This window comes from Diplotaxodon limnothrissa, linkage group LG7 (assembly GCF_057381915.1).
Source record: "Diplotaxodon limnothrissa isolate DT_005_m linkage group LG7, D_limnothrissa_male_GT1.1, whole genome shotgun sequence".
Classification (NCBI taxonomy): Eukaryota; Metazoa; Chordata; class Actinopteri; order Cichliformes; family Cichlidae; genus Diplotaxodon; species Diplotaxodon limnothrissa.
The window spans coordinates 48,439,092-48,458,795 of NC_140602.1; the positions used below are offsets into that span (position 1 = coordinate 48,439,092).

General features: G+C 41.5%; 1 protein-coding gene across 3 annotated transcripts in view; it reads left to right on the plus strand.

The window, feature by feature from the left end:
- The window catches only part of pappaa (pregnancy-associated plasma protein A, pappalysin 1a), a 97,327-nt gene that overhangs the window by 23,590 nt on the left and 54,033 nt on the right, over positions 1–19,704 (plus strand). For all 3 annotated transcript variants that reach the window (XM_085358318.1, XM_085358319.1, XM_085358321.1), the window contains exons 7-10: positions 3,364–3,865; positions 13,064–13,192; positions 17,028–17,119; positions 19,169–19,365. In XM_085358318.1, coding sequence (XP_085214444.1) covers positions 3,364–3,865; positions 13,064–13,192; positions 17,028–17,119; positions 19,169–19,365 — 920 coding nt within the window. The remainder of the gene's footprint in view (positions 1–3,363; positions 3,866–13,063; positions 13,193–17,027; positions 17,120–19,168; positions 19,366–19,704) is intronic.

Sequence of the window (19,704 nt, forward strand, 5' to 3'; positions counted from 1 at the left end):
GGAAGTGTGTAGCAGTGTGACAGTGAGTCATCGATAGTGAAAGCCAGAGCCAGACACTTCTTAGAAAGCATAAAGTGTGCATGCCCGGACATATCCCTGTCTGTTTATTCATCCAGCTCTATGGACTTTTTCTGGATCAGTATGATTGTAACCAACATCTATCCTAGAGTTGTACTTCACCGATTACAGCCAGTATTAATTGTCTTGACTTGAAAAGAGCAAAATGTTTCAGCCGCAGTTTTCTGGCCAGTGTCATTGCCGAGTCAGGAATTCCATTTTTGTTGACAAGGAGCCTTTAGGATGCATTTAACAGACAGTTATTAAATAAAGTTTAAATGTGGCAAAAAGCAAGCCTCACAGAGTGTAATACTCTTAAAGTTAAGCATAAACCTCCAAACGAAAGGATTTGCTTGATTAGCAGAAAGAAACAAAAAATACATTTGGTAAAAAATATAAATCTCTCCTCATATCAACCAGACAACAACAAAAAAAGAAGTATTGGAGTAACACAAATGGAGGAAATATGCAGGGTTGTCCAGCAAAAAAGTTTAACCTAGCTCAACAATTACTGAAAAATATTTGGCTGCCAGCTGCCATTGGGTCAAAGACAAGGTTCTGCCAGAGGGGTTACACAGAGACAACAGACATTCATACCTATGCCAAAGTTATAATCATCAGTTCATCAGTTCTGCACACAGTAAACAGCTTTTAGAGCAGCATATGCTCACATCCACATGTCTTTTTCGGGGAAGGCCTTGCATTTCAACTGAAAGTATGCTACTTCATGAGTCATTTCTTAATGAGAACAATCAGGGAACTTCCATCACCCGAAATCTCAAGAAGCTGGGACTTTGTGTAAAATGTAAATAAAAACAGAATGCAGCAACTTTCAAAGCTCATTTTTAATTTGATGATGGGGTAACAAAAGATTGGAAAAGTAAGTGGCACTAAAAAGAAACAGCTGGAGGAACATTTTGCAGCAAATTAGGTTAATTGGCAACACCTCAGTGACATTATTGGGTATAATAAGAGCATGTTAGAATGCCAGAGGTGAAGATGAGCAGAGGTTCACTAATCTGCACAAAAACTGCAGTTACAAATTATATGACAATTTCAAAATAATAATCCTCAATTTAAACTGTGAGGTCTATGGATAGCTCATCATCTAGAGTACATAATCTCATAATAAAAACTTGATAATCTGGAGAAATCTTAGTACGCCTTTGGACAAGACTAGAAATCAAATATTGGATGCCCCCAGGCCTGGTGGCAATAAGCAGGACTGCATTAAAAAACAGACATCATTCTATCATTGAAGTCACAGAATCGCTCAGGAACAGGTCCACAAATCCTTATCCGTGAACACAGTTTGCTGTGCTAACTGGAACTGGGATTAAAGCACTATGATGCAAAGAAGACGCCATGTGTGAACATGATCCAGAAATGCTACTTTCTTCTCTGGGTCAAAGTGGAAAATTGTTTTGTGGTCAAACAAATTGAAATTTGACTGAAGAGTTGAGAGACCATCTCGCTTGTTACCACTGCTCAGTTCAAAAGCCACCATCTCTGAAGGTATGAGCTTGTATTTAGTGACTTTGGACATATGGAAAGGCCCCATCAGTGCTGAAAGGTATATATAGGTTTCGTAAAAAATGTTGTCATTCAGATCACGACTTCTTTCAGCAAGACAATGCTAAACCAATGTGTCACCAAACAAAATATGATAAAAATGACCCAGGACTGAGACAAGAACAGCCAAGAACAACATTTGTCTCCTAAAAGTCTCCCCAGCTCCCACATGTTTATGCGCTCCTGTTAAATAAAAGAAATGGTGGTAAACACTGTCTCTACTTATTTGCGATGTGCTGCTGCTGTTAAATTCATAATGAGGGGTGGTGGTATTTTTCTGTCTAAACATTTGACATGTTTTGTATCTACTACTGTGAATAGCACAAATATTTTTTACACAAATTTTCTTGCAAATTATCCCATTCCTTCTTTCAGAGTTGGGGTTGTAAAAAGGGATGTGACAAATTCAAATTTTTAACAGAAGGGGAACAAAAATTGCAGCGAAAACAAAAAATAACAAGCACTAACCCATTTTACCCAAAACAAAACCTTGTTACAAGAATCCAAATGGCACCAATTTCTTGGAATGTGTAAAATTTGAATGTGGAAACGTCATTTGCATATAAAGCTACATTAAATTCATTTTTAAAACCCCAAAACAAACAAGGGTACTGACAATCAACTTTAAAAACAAAACAAAAAACAGTTTATACTGCCTTGGGTTACACAATGGCACCTCTACTCTTTCTCCTCTTAAATCTTCAACCACATAATTCCTGTGCCAGAGCAGGAGTGGGGCCCACCATAACAGCTGACATTACAAAATATTTTCAGTGGCTACAGCTCCTTTCCTTGCAAACTCAATGAAAATTTACCCAGAAAGCCGGGATTACATGAGCCGAGCAAAGCCAACCTCTTGGAGTACCTTAGTTCATTCTCTTCCAGCCTCCCGCTTTTCTCCCTCTCTTCTCTATTTCTTACTCTCTTTCTCTTTTCTTTAATTCACCTCCACACTGGCCACACACACACACTTACAGTACAATAATAAATGTGTTGAGATAATGTGGCTTGGAAACCATATTCAGTCTTCACTTGATTAAACACTGGAATTTTGCATGGTGCCCAGAAATGAGGTTAGCAAATGGCTTCTTTGGTTGCCAGCTTGGAAATGCACAAAAGGAAATTGAGGGAGAACATAGTGTCTGCCGCTTGCTGGCTTCTAAAAGTGCTTGATGAATGTTAGTGTACGTCACTTGGGATAATCCAAGTTAGCTGTGTGTGGACTCCAAATATGGCTGGAGTGTGACTGTTAGAGGTTGTAATGACTGCGCTGAAGTGAGAACCCTGCACAGGGCCCCTCTCAGAAGGTACACACCTCAGCTCTGCCTTTCCTCTGCAGATGGACTCACAATGAACTCTCAGTTTCACCTCAACCTTGATGTTGCAAGCACTGCAGATACACCAAAAAGATTGTTGATGCGGTTAAAAAAAATTAAAAATAAAAATCTGTCAGCAATCTTTTTTAATATTTAGTTTAAATTTACCTGTTCGGTTATCTTAAAATAGTTCTGTACAATAGTGTATTTGAATTCATCATTATGTGTCTGCATGAGTGTTTAATAATCACCCATAGCTGTATCTAAAATGGTCAACATAAGCTTGTGAATTATTTAAAGTTTTTGTGTTGCCTACGTGTGTGTGTGTGTGTGTGTGTGTGTGTGTGTGTGTGTGTGTGTGTGTGTGTGTGTGTGTGTGTGTGTGTGTGTGTGACTGCTTTGTAATTTCATCCCATAGGCCCTCCTGATGTGGAGCAGGCTTGTGAACCAAGTGTGCGTACCTGGAGCCCTCATTCAGCAACCGAGCAAGACATCGTTGGCCTGCCAGAGTGCCCTTTACAGGGCTGCATGCTTCAGCTAGAGTTCGCCTACCCACTGGTACCTGACTCCTTGACTGTGTGGGTTACATTTCTTAGCCGCGAGGAAACAGCGCTGCCTGCGATCCATAACATCTTGCTGCTGACCGTCAGTGGAAACAACATTTCACTGGGTCCCAGCAATGTTTTCTGTGATACCCCGCTCACTATGAAGCTGGACATTGAGGAAGAGGTGTATGGGGTACAGTTCTACACTATGGAGCATCATCTGGAGATCGACGCCACTCTCTTGACATCCAAGCCAGACTATAAACTCTGCAACCATTGCCAGCCTTTACGCTACCGCCTGTTGCGTCAGCCACCCTTCACACATGCCCTCAACGGTCTGCTGCTGAATGAACCTACCCACCGATATACAGATAGGTGAGTGACCTGGTAGGTGAATATTTTTCTATGAGTGCCCAAACCTCCACGTAAATCGCCACTCAAAGCCTGTCAGGATCACACAAACATTTCTGAGTGAAATATTTCTGACTTGGCCTGTTCATAGTCAGTGTTGGTCAAGTTACTTAAAAAAAGTAATCAGTAACTAATTACTGATTACTTCCCCAAAAAAGTAATCCCGTTACTTTACTGATTACTTACTTTCAAAAGTAATTAATTACTTAGTTACTTAGTTACTTTTTAAAAACACAATTTACAACCTGAAGAGGTTGTAAATTGAGGAAAAGTCCCTTTTTAAAACTTGTTTTATTAGTTGTAATCTTTTAACTTCATGCATCAAGCAAAAAAAAATTTTGTGTTTACACTCACTCTTTCAAATAGATGCAAGTAAAACACAGCAGAAAATAATTAAAGTCAAAGACTAGCGGTCCTGTTGCACTATTTTCACCTGTAAAGCAGGAGTGGGGTAGGCGGAGGTTTACGCTGGTGCAGGTGTGCCGCGGTCAGTTGAAGAATCCGCGAGTTTCTCTGTCGTATCCCACTCAGTGCTTGCTTGGAAGTTTAGGGGGGTTTCGCTGTAACAAGAAGTTTTCTTCCCACACACAAAGGACGCTATTGTTTTTGTCACTTTTTATGGAATCAAACTTAAAGTAAGGTCAGTACTTCCACGCTTTAAACGCTGCACGCTCATACTCTCTCCCGCACTAGATATAGAACATCGCACTTGCTTACGTCACTGTCACTGTCATGAGACATTCTTGCAAAAAAAAATCACGGTTTTAGTAACGCAGTAACGCAGCGTTCCTACGGGAAGTAACGGTAATCTAATTACCGTTTTTGCAATAGTAATCCCTTACTTTACTCATCAGATTGCCCATTTTTGTTCATAGTCCACCAGGTTTTATGTATTTCAGCTTGTCATATGTTTTGTGCAAGCTTGCTGGCAGGTGGGCAGAAAGACAAACAAAACAATTCAAAAAAACCGCTTGTACAATAAGTTTGCAGCAGCCTGAAAAATATTTCTGCAAACGGTTGTTTATGAGAAAAAATGGAGACTTGCTGAGCAGTCACTGTATACCTTCCTTCTTTAGTGTGATGTAATTAGGAGTTTTTTCAGGGCATGCCAGTAAAAAGTGTTTTGTTTTTTTTATCTGTGGAAACTATTCACTTAGCTATGTTCTCGTAATACAAGATAACCTTTTTAATGCCCCCAGGAACATAAGCAAGCCACCTCTTGTTCTGCAGTTTCAAATCTGTTGCCCAACATTTGTTTCCTATAAGTCATAGGTCAGTTATTGCCCACATTTGCTTCCCCCCCATATTCCATGAAAGGGCAAATAGACGGCCTGTTGAAGGTATTATCTGCACACTGTGGTGAGAATTTAATGCTTTGCTTTTATGGAATGTGCTGACACAGGAAAAAAACATGTTGCTATACATGACAGAGCTGTGTGTTGTGCCATCCCACTATCATGCTGTCAGCCTGGTTCCCATGAGAAGGATAGTGCTTGATAAGAGGCAGAACAGTGAGCACGCACATTATGCAGGATGCAGTGATGATATCTAACTTCCATAAAGTGCCTGTACATAACTTCCCAGTATACTGTAGTGTGAGTATCCGTGGAAGGTTGCCTACAGTAGGAATGTATTTATTTTGAGGTTTTGGCACACTTCAGTTATTATTGATGTACTGTAGGTAGTTTTACTGCTGTGGTGTATTTCACTAGCTGTGGTTGCATTCCAGCGATGGCTGTCTGTTTTCTGTTGTGAGAGCATGTGCGATCTTGTTTCTGTTAAATGGTCAGCGAAGATCTAGCAAGTAAGTATGTGTGTTCTAGCCATAAAAGTCTGTAGCTCATCCAACTGAAGAAGAATAGTGTGTCTTTTAGGACAATTTATTTGGAAACACTGTGGAACAAAACAAACAAAATAAAAACATACTGTACAACCTCCAAAAGGCAGAATGAAGGGGCATAATGTTTTCACTTTCTTTTACTGATCAGGGCATAAACATTAAATTAGACACGTCGTTCGGAATACTGATGCAGGCCCATTGGCTCGTCACGAAGCATAACGAAACAAACATAACCTCTGACATTGTGAAGGTCACCCAGATGTTTTTGTCCGCCACAAATCCAGCGTAAAGTGCTCCGTTTGACTACCTGAGTCGATTTGCTGAAATGCTTTTCTTGACCACACAGACAGTTGCATCGTCTTGCAGTATGTTTCAGTGGGTTTGACAGACACGGATGATTGACCCTCCACTTTCAGGCTTACTGGCCTTCAGATTAGTTGAGGCAAACTGAGCAAAGGAGATGCCAGAGAACATACCTCCTAAGTATCAACCCATGTATGATGGATTGTTTGGTCAAAGTAACGAGATGCAAAGTGGGAGTTAGGACTACTTGAGGGGTAAATTATGGCCATGATTGGAGGGCAAAGAGGGACAGTATTAGGAGGTCAAGCAAATGTAAGGAAAGAAGGTAGCAGAAGATGGTTCCACTCCTCCTCAAAGGAGGTCGTCCAGTAGCAGTGCTGCTACTGCCCCCTTTGCAATTTAACTCTGGTTCTGTACAGTTCTGCATATTATCTGCCACATTTATCCCTTTAGCTACTCAAGTCTAGATTTGCTTGTTTAACTATTGTGTGGCACTCTTTTTGGCTAATTCTGAAAGCAAGTTAGATCTTAAACCGAGGACTTTATATGTAGTTCTGGTCAAATGGGGGGAACAGCAGTTCTTTCCTTTAAGTCAATCTAATGTTCACACTCAGTTCACACAGCTATTTGAAAAAGTAGGCAATGTTTCTATATCACTTTATTGTCAACACATTAATTTATTTTGTTAATAGAGTTAGGGGATTATTTTTTCTCATAACAAGCAGTAAAAATCACCGATTAGTCGGAAATCCTTCGACAGCAGCTACAGCAATTATTACTTTACTCTCTTCGATCACCTCTTCATTACAAACATAAAAAACATAATCCATAGCAAACCGTTAGTAATCTGGTAAAGTAACTAAGTAAAGTAAAATTTTATTTATATAGCACATTTCTAGATAAAAGATCACAAAGTGCTTCACAAGGTATAAAACAAAATGGTAAATGGCCTGTATTTATATAGCGCTTTACTAGTCCCTAAGGACCCCAAAGCGCTTTACATATCCAGTCATCCACCCATTCACACACACATTCACACACTGGTGATGGCAAGCTACATTGTAGCCACAGCCACCCTGGGGCGCACTGACAGAGGCGAGGCTGCCGGACACTGGCGCCACCAGGCCCTCTGACCACCACCAGTAGGTAACGGGTGAAGTGTCTTGCCCAAGGACACATCGACCGAGACTGTCCAAGCCGGGGCTTGAACCGACAACCTTCCGATTACAAGGCGAACTCCCAACTCTTGAGCCACGATCGCCCCAAAAACAGACAAAAGTTAACAAAATGCAATTCTAAAAAGATGTGTTTTTAGTTGTTTTTAATCTGGTAAAGTCTGGCTTGTAACTGGTAGAAGTCATTAATCAGCTAAGGGTTAAAGGTTCAGGAAGAGCCAGGACATTTCTCTGTCCTTGTTTAGTTTATTTGATCATTTTTCATCAGGCAAATGCAGCTGTTTAGGCAAAAGGAAATAGAAACTACAGACCCGCGCAACCCAGAGGACTTCTAAAAAGGCATACGATTGCCATAAAAATTATTTCCTGTCCTGTTTGAATAATTTATTTTAGCTCTATACATATAGCACAGGTTAGTGTGGGTGTATAATTAACAGTCCTGAAAAGTAAGGCTTTGTTTGGTGATCTTGCAGGTTCAAATTAAGTTGTTTTTTTTCTCAACTTCCATACATTTATCTGTTTTTCTCATCTGGAGTCTTTCCGCCAAGAACAACAAGGAGCTACAGAATGGAAATGCATCTGCACATAAGTGTCCACATATCAGTAAAGGTTGGAACACACAGACGAGCACAGGCACACACCGGCAAACTTCTTGCTGTTAGTAGCTTTCCCGTATGTTAACTCATGGCTCTGTGTGGTTTTGAATACCTTTGAAATGCATATTACAGGGCTTTGTTCAAGACTTCACAAGAGAGCCACTATGAAAAAAAAAATTATTCTGGGGTTTTGAGAAGAACAAAAAAGCACTAATGATGAAATCTTATCATGTGACACGTTGACAGTGATTGTAGTAAGGTCCTTTGAGCTATGAGTTATACAGCAGATATTTTACATAGCTATAATTAGTTACAGATAAGTGTGTTTTTATGAATACTGGATAGGAATTCTGATACTAAATTGTTTGAAACCTATAGGTGTGGCTGTTATAAATTCGTCCACAACATCACTATGTGCTTTTGAGGTAGCAAACAAACAAACAAATTAAAAATCTCTATGCTATTTGTTCATTCTTCTCTGCTGCCAGTGGCTTTACTAACATATGACCACATTTAAACTGGTGCCGTTTTTATGCCCGAATCATTCAAAGTTCGGCATTAAGTGGCTCTGAAAATGGTCAGGCACATGGATTGGACTAAAAATAATTCAGTAAGAAAGCATTCAGTGTTCAAACAAAATTTTGAAAGACTTTCCGAAACCCATGCTCAAGATCAGTAAAAAAAAAACCCAAAACAAACAAAAATCCCCACAAAAACACGATGAGAAGAAAGTCTGGCTACTTTGTCAGTGAACGCAAATTCATTGATTAAACTTCACATTAATTAATTAAACAAGAAAATGGGAAAATTAATAACCGTGAACACAAATCAGTAGATTAAATATCGCAGCTATTTCACCCGCTTCCCAGAAGCTGTGTTGTATCATTATATCAGTGACAAGAGGAGAAAAAAATGTTGTGCGAAAGGACAAAGGACCCCACGATGGAGTTTTGCAGATCCTGAGGAAACTGCCTTTGTGCCCCAAGCTGACTGTGATGTATGACACGAGGGGGATCTGATCTCGTGGTGTTTTCTCAGAAAATAACTGAGGATGATATATGGCTCAGTCGACATGAGCTGATAATCTGTTTATTGCTTTTTAAATAAGAAAGTCATGGGGCACGCTTAAATAAAATGTTTGCAATTGACTGCTACAGTATTGACACGGGTAACGAGTTTGCAGTTCTTTGCCTGTATAGACCTAGGCGCCGGACATAACCACAGTCTTTGGCTTAGTCACTCACCTCAGCTTCCTTTCTAAGCCTTTTAATCCCAGCGTGGCTGTAAACCGCCGCTCCAACTTTGCTACTGAAAGAAGAACATGATTTCCCGGAGTCGTGATAATAATAATGAATAATAATAATGGATTGGATTTATATAGCGCTTTTCAAGGCACCCAAAGCGCTTTACAATACCACTATTCATTCACACACTGGTGGAGGCAAGCTACAGTTGTAGCCACAGCTGCCCTGGGGCAGACTGACAGAAGCGAGGCTGCCATATCGCGCCATCGGCCCCTCTGGCCAACACCAGTAGGCAAGTAGGGTAAAGTGTCTTGCCCAAGGACACAACGACCAGGACAGAGAGGCCAGGGATCGAACCGGCGACCTTCCGGTTACAGATGCGATTCCCAACCCCCTGAGCCACAGTCGTGAGCCATTTTTTACACGCTTTTCCCAGCAATCACATCATCGTGCATGCGAGAACCCAAATGCCTGATATAATCGAATCGTGAGATGGTTTTTAACCTGATAGTACACAGTCTAATTGCACCCAGGTAAGAATGTTGGTGGTAACAATCTGGGGAATTTATTTAGCTTACCTCACTCCCTACATGTAAGACAGTTGTGTGACCTATCCTGAGAAATTTACCTGAGTTCATGTGTGAAAATTGTCTGTCAGAGAAAGAAGCACGCAGCACTGTTTTTATCTTGATTTTAGTCCCTAAATCAAACAGCATGTTTGTTCAAACAGCCATGTATTGAAAACTACAGCACTGTTTTTAGTTGTATTTGTGAGATGACGGTGAAAAGCTAGAAGGACTGACCATCAGCCTAACGAGAACTAGATTACCTCATTAGATCCAGTCATTAAAATCATCCTTTCTGCTTGTTCTTGCATGAGCAGGCCTCCCATTGTGGCCCAATCAGTAAGTGCTAGTGCTTTTCAGTGCATTGGATTGCCTGAAACCGAGCGGCCCAAATACCTGCCCATCCACAAAAGGGAAAGTTGTGTGCCTCCTTTCAAAGCGGCATCTGTTTCTCTCTTCTTTCCGTCTATTCTGCATGTTTGCTTTGCTCAAAGATAAAGTCTCCCAGAGCTTGACTTTTCCAGAGGCTAAACTAATTCAATTAGAAGGGACATGTTTGAGTGTAACCTAGAGTTGCACCAGTATGAACCAACATTGCGGAACAGGGCATACTGTTGTGCAGATGAGAGTCTGTCAGGCCAAACGTTCTGTGTTGATAATAATAAAGCCAACATAAATAACTAATCTCAGGCACGAACTTTGCTGTAAGAGAATTCATTTTGTTACTTGATCTTTAGGCTTGTCACTTTTTATATTTCGTACTTCATGGCGAACTTGCACTTGGTCTAGGTCTTTCTGTTGGGAATGCCATGAACAAACATGGAAAAGTGAAGAAGAGATTACATGTTTTACCCTAAGCCTCTAATTGAAAACATTTACGTGTTCTCATTCAGTAGTAAATAAAAAAAAGTGCTCAGAAAAGGCAAAGGCTTTCCTGAACCTCATGCAAAGCCTTCTTTGAAGACTCTTTAGTTTAAATCTTTGGGGTACCAGGGAAAGTTCAGTGCTTGATCCTGCTGATGCGTTACATTCACACTCTGGAATATATGGCAGCTTTGGGAATAGTGTGATATGCCTGTTTTAATTAAAGCCTGTGTGTATGCGTCTCTCATTGCTATGTAATTCTATGGACTGTATGCGAGGTGCTTTCTGTAATAGGCATATTTATGGTCCATGTGAAATAATCCATGGCTAAACTATTGGTTCTACTTAATCCCATTCATAGATGCCGTTTTTAACAGATATACCAAAAAAAGGCTGCATGCATACAGCATTCAAGCATTCCCTTTACTTTAAGAACTGAAAGACATCAACATGCGCTACTGCACATTAACTGTTGCGCTGTTTGATTGTACTACAACGTCTTAAAAAGATATATTCAAAAGTTGTATTCTTTAAATGTAAAGTGATTTTTTTATAATGCCTGCAAATCAGAAATCCAGTATCTCAAATAATAACGATCTTTCCTAAGATCAATCAAAAGATACAATACAGAAATGTCCAGCGTTTGTAAGGTATGTTCATTTATATACTCAATACATAAGTCTGTGGCTCCTTTCACACAAATACTTGCATATTTTTGAGTAATTTCAGCGCAGTGTGGGATTGAGGCAATCAGCCTGTGGCCCTGCTGAGGAGTTATTGAAGCCCAGGTTGCTTTGATTGCGACCTTCACCTTGTCTGTATTTTTATGTCAGGTGTTTCTCATCTTCCACTCGACAGCATCCCATACATTCTCTATGGGGTTCAGATCAGGGGAGTTGGCTGGACAATCCAGCTCGCACGCTCAAGACAGATGTTTTAGAAATAACACATCATGTGTTAAATTTTTAACACATCTGCGTGTCTTGTTAAGGACTAAACACACGTTGTTTTGAACACCGTCACTGTGTAGCACATTTAGCACATTCTCTGTATTTAAATATTTCTACAAACTGAGCAACAGTCTAGAAGTTTTTCTCCAGGTAAGACGTTTCTAACATTGTCTCGGTTAGCTACAGTATAACAGTTGTAGCTCCTTTCTTGAATCTTCTCCTTGTGAACATCTCACAAGTTCTTCAATTGACTTTTTTTGACAATCCTCTCAAGGCTACAGTCACCCGTGTTGCTTTTGCACCTTTTCCTACCACACATTCCCTTCCAGTCAACTTTCCATTAACATGCGTCGAAACATCCGATTTACTCTGTGAGTAAACTCTATGAACAGCCAGTCTTTTCAGATGTGGTTTACCCACCTCATGGAGGGTATGGATGATTATCATCTGGACAACTGTCAGCAGTCTTCCTCATGACTGTGGTTGCATGTACATATTTTATTGAAAGAAACATGGTATTTATACTGTTTAAACAATAACGGACTCAAAATCAAAATATTCTGATACTCTGAATATATGAACATAGACAAAATTTGACAAAGACTTATATTTAAGTTCCCAAATCTTATGCCATGATCACTATCCACCCCCCAAAACCACGAAAGCCTAAGAATGATGAATGAGAAGCCGTACCATAACAAATGCAAATCAAAACTAGAAATGAGAAACCAAAATAATACCAAAAAAAGTATCAAAACAGGAAAAAAAACCCTTAAACAATACAGATGTAAATGAAGGTGCTTTTGTGATTCAATTATTTTGTTTTTATTGCATGTTTCCAGAACTTTCTTTCGTTGCCTTTACTTATTTTTACTCTTGTTCTTTGTTAAATTGTAATGAGTCATAAAATAACACAGTTGCCTCAGTTTTTAAAGAAAGTAATTCCACTGATTACAGGGACCAGTAGTTAGAAGAGGCAATCTGATTATGATAGAGGTACAACGTAAAGGCAAACAAACCAGAGAGAATAAATAAACATTTTGCAATACTGACTTCCAAAAAGCACCCTCACTTACATTTTTATTATTTACTTGTTTTCTTTCCCTGGGATTAATTGCTTGTCTAGTGGTTTTGGTTTCTCATTCATAGCTTTGATTATTTTTTTGTTTATGGCTTTGATTTTCTTATTTATATATTTTCCTTTCAGACTTTTTTGTTTCAGAAATCCTTATCATGGTGCCTCAAAAAACCATTATGGTGACTTAGACAATCAAAGTGAGTAAGCCTCCATTATTTCTCCCGTATTTCGTCACAATGGTTCCTTGAATCGCTGTGATAAGGAAACACAACAAAGCTGGACATGCAGTGGGTAAAAGCAGACGTATCAGTCGATCGGAAAGACAGATATGTGAAAGTACAAACTTAGAAGTTTACTAGTTGAATAAAGAGACACACAAACTCACCAGTTGACTTAGCAACAATTCTAACAACTTGATCTCCACCGACCTGGTCTTATGAAGGTTTCTCGTATGCAGTCTTTTACTTTTACTTTCTTTGCATGTGGTATTTCTTTGTATTGTCCAGACATATGAACTTACTGTGTTTTTTCTCACTCTTTGTGCAGGGATGTGATACCACATGCTACGTATACTTACCAGGTCCAAACAATCTCCAGGCAAAGTGAGAGTGAGCCATCTCCACCTTTGGTGCATCAACTTGGGGCACCCTATTGTGGTGATGGTCGCATCCAAAGGTAACAGGCACTACGTGTATATATATATATATATATATATATATATATATATAAAAAACACCCAGCACGCCCCTGCGGGCGGTTTATCCTTCAAGCTCGGGTCCTCTACCAGAGGCCTGGGAGCTTGAGGGTCCTGCGCAGTATCTTAGCTGTTCCCAGGACTGCGCTCTTCTGGACAGAGATCTCCGATGTTGTTCCCGGGATCTGCTGGAGCCACTCGCCTAGCTTGGGAGTCACCGCACCTAGTGTTCCGATTACCACGGGGACCACCGTTACCTTCACCCTCCACATCCTCTCGAGCTCTTCTCTGAGCCCTTGGTATTTCTCCAGCTTCTCGTGTTCCTTCTTCCTGATATTGCTGTCATTCGGAACCGCTACATCGATCACTACGGCCGTCTTCTTCTGTTTGTCTACCACCACTATGTCCGGTTGGTTAGCCACCACCATTTTGTCCGTCTGTATCTGGAAGTCCCACAGGATCTTAGCTCGGTCATTCTCCACCACCCTTGGGGGCATCTCCCATTTTGACCTCGGGACTTCCAGGTTATACTCGGCACAGATGTTCCTGTACACTATGCCGGCCACTTGGTTATGGCGTTCCATGTATGCCTTGCCTGCTAGCATCTTGCACCCTGCTGTTATGTGCTGGATTGTCTCTGGGGCATCTTTACACAGCCTGCACCTGGGGTCTTGCCTGGTGTGATAGACCCCAGCCTCTATGGATCTTGTGCTCAGAGCTTGTTCTTGTGCTGCCATGATTAGTGCCTCTGTGCTGTCTTTCAGTCCAGCTTTGTCCAGCCACTGGTAGGATTTCTGGATATCAGCCACCTCCTCTATCTGCCGGTGGTACATACCGTGCAGGGGCCTGTCCTTCCATGATGGTTCCTCGTCTCCCTCCTCTTTCTTGGGTTTCTGCTGCCTGAGGTATTCACTGAGCACTCGGTCAGTTGGGGCCATCTTCCCAATGTATTCTGAGATGTTCGTTGTCTCATCCTGGACTGTGGTGCTGACACTCACCAGTCCCCGGCCCCCTTCCTTCCGCTTAGCGTACAGCCTCAGGGTGCTGGACTTGGGGTGAAACCCTCCATGCATGGTAAGGAGCTTTCTTGTCTTTATGTCAGTGGCTTCTATCTCCTCCTTTGGCCAGCCTATTACCCCAGCAGGGTACCTGATCACGGGTAGGGCGTACGTGTTGATGGCCCGGGTCTTGTTCTTACCATTCAGCTGACTCCTCAGGACTTGCCTGACCCTCTGCAGGTACTTGGTGGTTGCAGCTTTTCTAGCGGCCTCTTCATGGTTCCCATTCGCCTGCGGGATCCCCAAGTACTTGTAACTGTCCTCTATGTCTGCAATGTTGCCTTCTGGTAGTTCAATCCCCTCAGTTCTGACTACCTTCCCTCTCTTTGTTACCATCCGGCTACACTTCTCCAGTCCGAACGACATTCCAATGTCATTGCTGTATAGCCTGGTAGTGTGGATCAGTGAATCGATGTCTCGTTCACTCTTGGCATACAGCTTGATGTCATCCATGTACAGGAGGTGGCTGACAACTGCTCCGTTCCGTAGTCGGTATCCGTAGCCAGTCTTGTTAATGATCTCACTGATGGGGTTCAGGCCTATGCAGAACAGCAGTGGGGACAAAGCATCTCCTTGGTAGATCCCGCACTTGATGGTGACTTGTGCTATGGGCTTGGAGTTGGCCTCTAGTGTTGTACGCCACATCCCCATTGAGTTCCTGATGAAGGCTCTTAGGGTCCCATTGATCTTGTACAATTCTAGGCATTCCAGTATCCAGCTGTGGGGCATTGAGTCATAGGCCTTCTTGTAATCAATCCAGGCAGTGCACAGGTTGGTCAGTCTGGTCTTGCAGTCTCGGCTGATTGTTCTGTCTACCAGTAGCTGGTGTTTTGCGCCTCTGGTATTCTTGCCAATTCCTTTCTGTGTCCCGCTCATGTATTGACCCATGTGCCTGTTCATCTTAGCCGATATGATGCCTGACAGGAGCTTCCATGTAGTACTGAGGCAGGTTATTGGTCGGTAGTTGGAGGGGACCGGTCCCTTCTTGGGGTCCTTGGGGATCAGGACCGTCCGGCCTTCAGTTAGCCATTCCGGGTGTCTCTCGTTAACTAGCAGCTGGTTCATTTGTGCTGCCAGACGCTCGTGGAGTGCAGTCAGCTTCTTCAGCCAGTAGGCGTGAACCATGTCGGGCCCTGGTGCTGTCCAACTCTTCATACTGGAGACCCTTTCTTGGATATCTGCCACTGTGATGGTTACTGGACCCTGTTCAGGGAGGTCGCTGTGGTCTGCCCTTAGATCCTCTAGCCACTGAGCATTGCCGTTATGGGTTGCATCCTTCTCCCATATGCTCTTCCAGTATTGCTCCGTCTCCAGCCTTGGTGGTGCTGTTCTCTTATTGTTCCCTTGCCACTGAGAGTACACCTTTGCTGGTTCTGTGGAGAACAGCTGGTTTATTCTCCTGCCTTCTATCTCTCTGGTGTACCTCCTCAAGCGGCTGGCCAAGGCTGTGAGTCTTTGCTTGGCAGTTTCCAAGGCCTCAGGTATGGACAGCTTTCTGTATTTCTTAGGCACCTTATTTGTCGCACCTTTCTGCAACTCCGTTAGTTGGCTAACCTCCCTCCGTGCTACTTTGATCTTGCCCTCTAGCCTCCTTCTCCATGGAGGGTACTGCCCCTTGTCGCTGTTCAACTTGTAGCCAAGTATCTCACTGATCACTGCTGCCGTATTGTAGATCAGCTTGTTAGTGTCGGTAATCGTGGTTGTAGGTATTGCCCGTAGTGCTGCATTAACATCATCTAGCAGACCTTCTGAGGGTACTTCACGTAATCTTGGTAACCGGCTACGGGGGATCCAGGTTTCAAGCTTGGCCATGATCCTATTTTTCAGGTCAGTTCCTCTCGCACTCAACGATCCTTCTCCTATCGCACTTGGGGCTATGTACCCAATCTCGGGTGGGGGTGATGATATCGCCCCCCTGACCTGGCGTCCTGACTCCTCCTTGCCGTAGCATTTGTGTTGTACCTCGTCAATCTCTAGCTGTGAGAGCAGTCCCTTCTTTCGAATGTTGGAACACTGAGCTACTAGTTGTTTCGCCGTCATTGTGGATGTTGGGTATCGAAGAATCCATAGGTCCCTCATCCTATTCATGTAGCCCCTTCCGCCGGGGTTACTTGCGTAGTAGCATTCCAACAACGCCCTGTTTTCGTCTCTTGCCCACCGATGCCTTCTTGTTCCAGTAGCCCACTTTTCGTCAGGGTGCCCTGGTTCCTCAACACCTGACGCGGACCTTGTTGATCCGGGCGACGTCCGAGCCGGCATGCCTTCATATTTATCTGTCTCGCTCATGTGTATATATATATATATATATATATATATATATATATATATATATATATATATATATATATATATATATATATATATATATATATATATATACATACACAGGGCTGCATATAAGTGGTCCACCAGTGATGTTCTGGAGGAGGACAGACATTTGTTCAGTACTTCTCAGAATTTCTCGGAATTTCTGGGAATACGACCTTCTTTTAAAGTGGAGGAACACCAAAGTAATTGCTTATGGAGCTTGCTTCTTCGACATCTTCTGAACAAATGTCTGTCCTCCTCCAGAACATCTTATGTACTCAAACGCGCCTTCCAACTTCTTATCTGGTGTGCGTCTTTTATTTTGACAGCAAATGCGCACTGGTGAACCACTTACGTGCAGCCCTGTATATATGTGTATGTATATATATATATATATATATATATATATATATCTGTGTGTATTCTAAGCACTTGTCTCCTGCTCTTTTAGTTCCAAAGGAGAGGAATGTGACGATATGAACTTTATGAATGGGGATGGCTGTTCTAGTCAGTGCAAGAAAGAGCCATTCTTCAATTGTGTTGGTAAGTCTTGAAAATGCTCTGCTGCTATCTGATGCTCTGTCCATAGCTCTGATTTCAGTATGATAGGATGATATAGCAGCGTATGCATAACCATTTAATAGTCTTGAAATAATTCCTTGTGCAAGAAAAGTAAAAAAAACAAAAACAAAAAAAAACAACAATAAACTGTTTCATTAGTGATCACAAATAAACTTGTTTTAATTGGCAAACGGGACATAAACACACACAATTTTATAAAGGTAGGATTTCTAGTAAAGTATTAACGCTTTAAAAAAAATTCACATTATTATTATCTGTTTGGATTCCCATGCCTCATTATTTCACAATAAAAAGAGACTGCAGACATTTAAACAAGACTCACTTTGTGAATGAAAGGATTTGACACATCGTCTGGGTGTACTTCAAGTACTCAATGCCTATTCCAAACAAATAAAACACCAGGAGATATCATAATCACTCCAACCTCTTGTATAAAGAAAAAAAAACTAGAAATCATAACTTTTAAATAGAGAAATGTTGGGTCTTTTTTTTAGCATAGTTGAAAGAGAGACATCTCCTTTTATAATTTGTTTTTTAAAATTTTATAAATAGATGAATGACTTTTTGTTCTGGGTCCCAGTAGCTGATAATCATATTTCTTCCACTCTTGTGATTCTGTGTATGTACAGTACATGGATACACATGTGTAACCCTCTGTGACGTGGCCACTTAATCCCTGTCAGATTGCTGGATGACTGAACTGGCTGTGCTGTTTTTCCACCAACTGCAGTGCTCTGGGATGCTTGCAAGTGTGTGTATGTTTGTGTGTGTTCAACACTGCTGAGGTTTTACACAGAAATCTGAGACTATAATGAAGGGACCTTCTGTCCATCTGTCTGTATGTGCAAGCAAGTGCCTGCTTGTCAACGAGTTGGATGGACAATTAACAGTAAGTATACAACAGGTCTAGGATGTTACAATCTGGAGGAGCTTTAATAGGCTATCATGATTCAGCTGGTTTAAATCTGGAACTGATGATAATCACAAGTTCTTTGCATACAAACCCACCTGCTGTTACAATCCAGTTGGATTTTAAGTCAGATTTCACTCTTTTCTTTGTCTGTTTGTGCCCACAATCACAATAATAATTAAAAAAAAATCTCAAAGGCACCCAGTCACAATCTTTTTTTAATTTAATCTAACTAAGTTTAATTTCTATCAAACTCTAATACTAAAGCACACCCCTTCTGACCTTTTTTTCATTCTATTCCTTGTCTCTTTAGCTCACATTCTACCTATTATTCCTCTACCATTCACAATCACTGTTTGAACTTCCTCTTGTCTCAGTCTTACTGCTCCCCTTCTTCCTCGCCTCTGTTGCTGCTGAGTGAGTGGCAAGAGACTTATTCTATATGCCCCCTCAGTAGCCCCTCGTTTTACCATTGCCAGAGCACAGAACTGACTTGAGCTTTTGGCTGTGCTGTAGATGGGTGGAATTTCGAGGAGAAGGCCCTGGCCAACTTGGCACAGAGTGCCGCCTTTCCCCCCAACTGGAACCCCACCGGCTGATGCTGCTTTAGCTGAGACTTGAGACCAGTGAGGCCCAGGCAAACCTCCCTGCTCAGTTCCCCTCTCCTCCACTCCATAAGCTTTCAGTTCCAGCCCCAAACTCCGGGTGGGATGTCTGGAAAAAATACTGCTGTATCTTACTCTACCCATTGACCTTACCCCACTCCACCCCCTCCGCTTTCTGTGCTTGTCTGTTTTGCTCTCTTTCTCTTTTATTCTTTCTTAATATTTTTTGCCCCTTCTGCCCTTATACATCTATATACGCCTTATAATTTGATTCTTACTCCTTTTATCCCTTACATTCATCTCTTGCCTTTATCTGATCTCCTTTCTCTACTCATTCCAAATGAGGACATGCTCAACAAGAGAGATGGGTGGCGGTGAGAGATATGTTTAAGATGAACCACGCTGATATCTTTGATGCACTCAGTCCTTCTGTTTAAGAAGTTCTTTTTATCGTACAGATAACTTATTTGAAGTGTGTTGTGTTTTCAAATGCAGAGGAGCCAAGCATGTGCTACTACTATGACGGTGATGGGGTATGCGAGGATTTTGAGCGAGAGACAGGTGTGAGAGACTGTGGCCTCTATACCCCCAGTGGTTTCCTGGACCAGTGGGCTTCCTCTATTGAAGTTTCCCATGAAGAAAAGCCCTATTGTTCTGGTGAAGTTGCTGCTGGATATCCCGCTGTGACTAAGGTAAGGCCAGACCTGTCTTCTCCTACCAATACCAGTTAAAGTTACCGTCATTTAACAAAATTGCTTAACTTAATTTGTCACACCAGAGGTTAACATATATTTTAAATATATTAAGATTATAAATATTGTATCATGCAATCAATCATAAAAAAGAGGTCTTTGAATCTATGATTCTTATGACTGTTGCTTCCTTATTCACACTGTTAAATTCACACAGTGCAGAAGACTCTGCAACACTTAAAAAAAAAAAAAAAAAAGCGAAATAGCTTTTTTTGGCAGCTAATTGGTAATATCGGGACTTTTAATTAGATGTCTCCCAAATTGCATGTACAGGTTTTC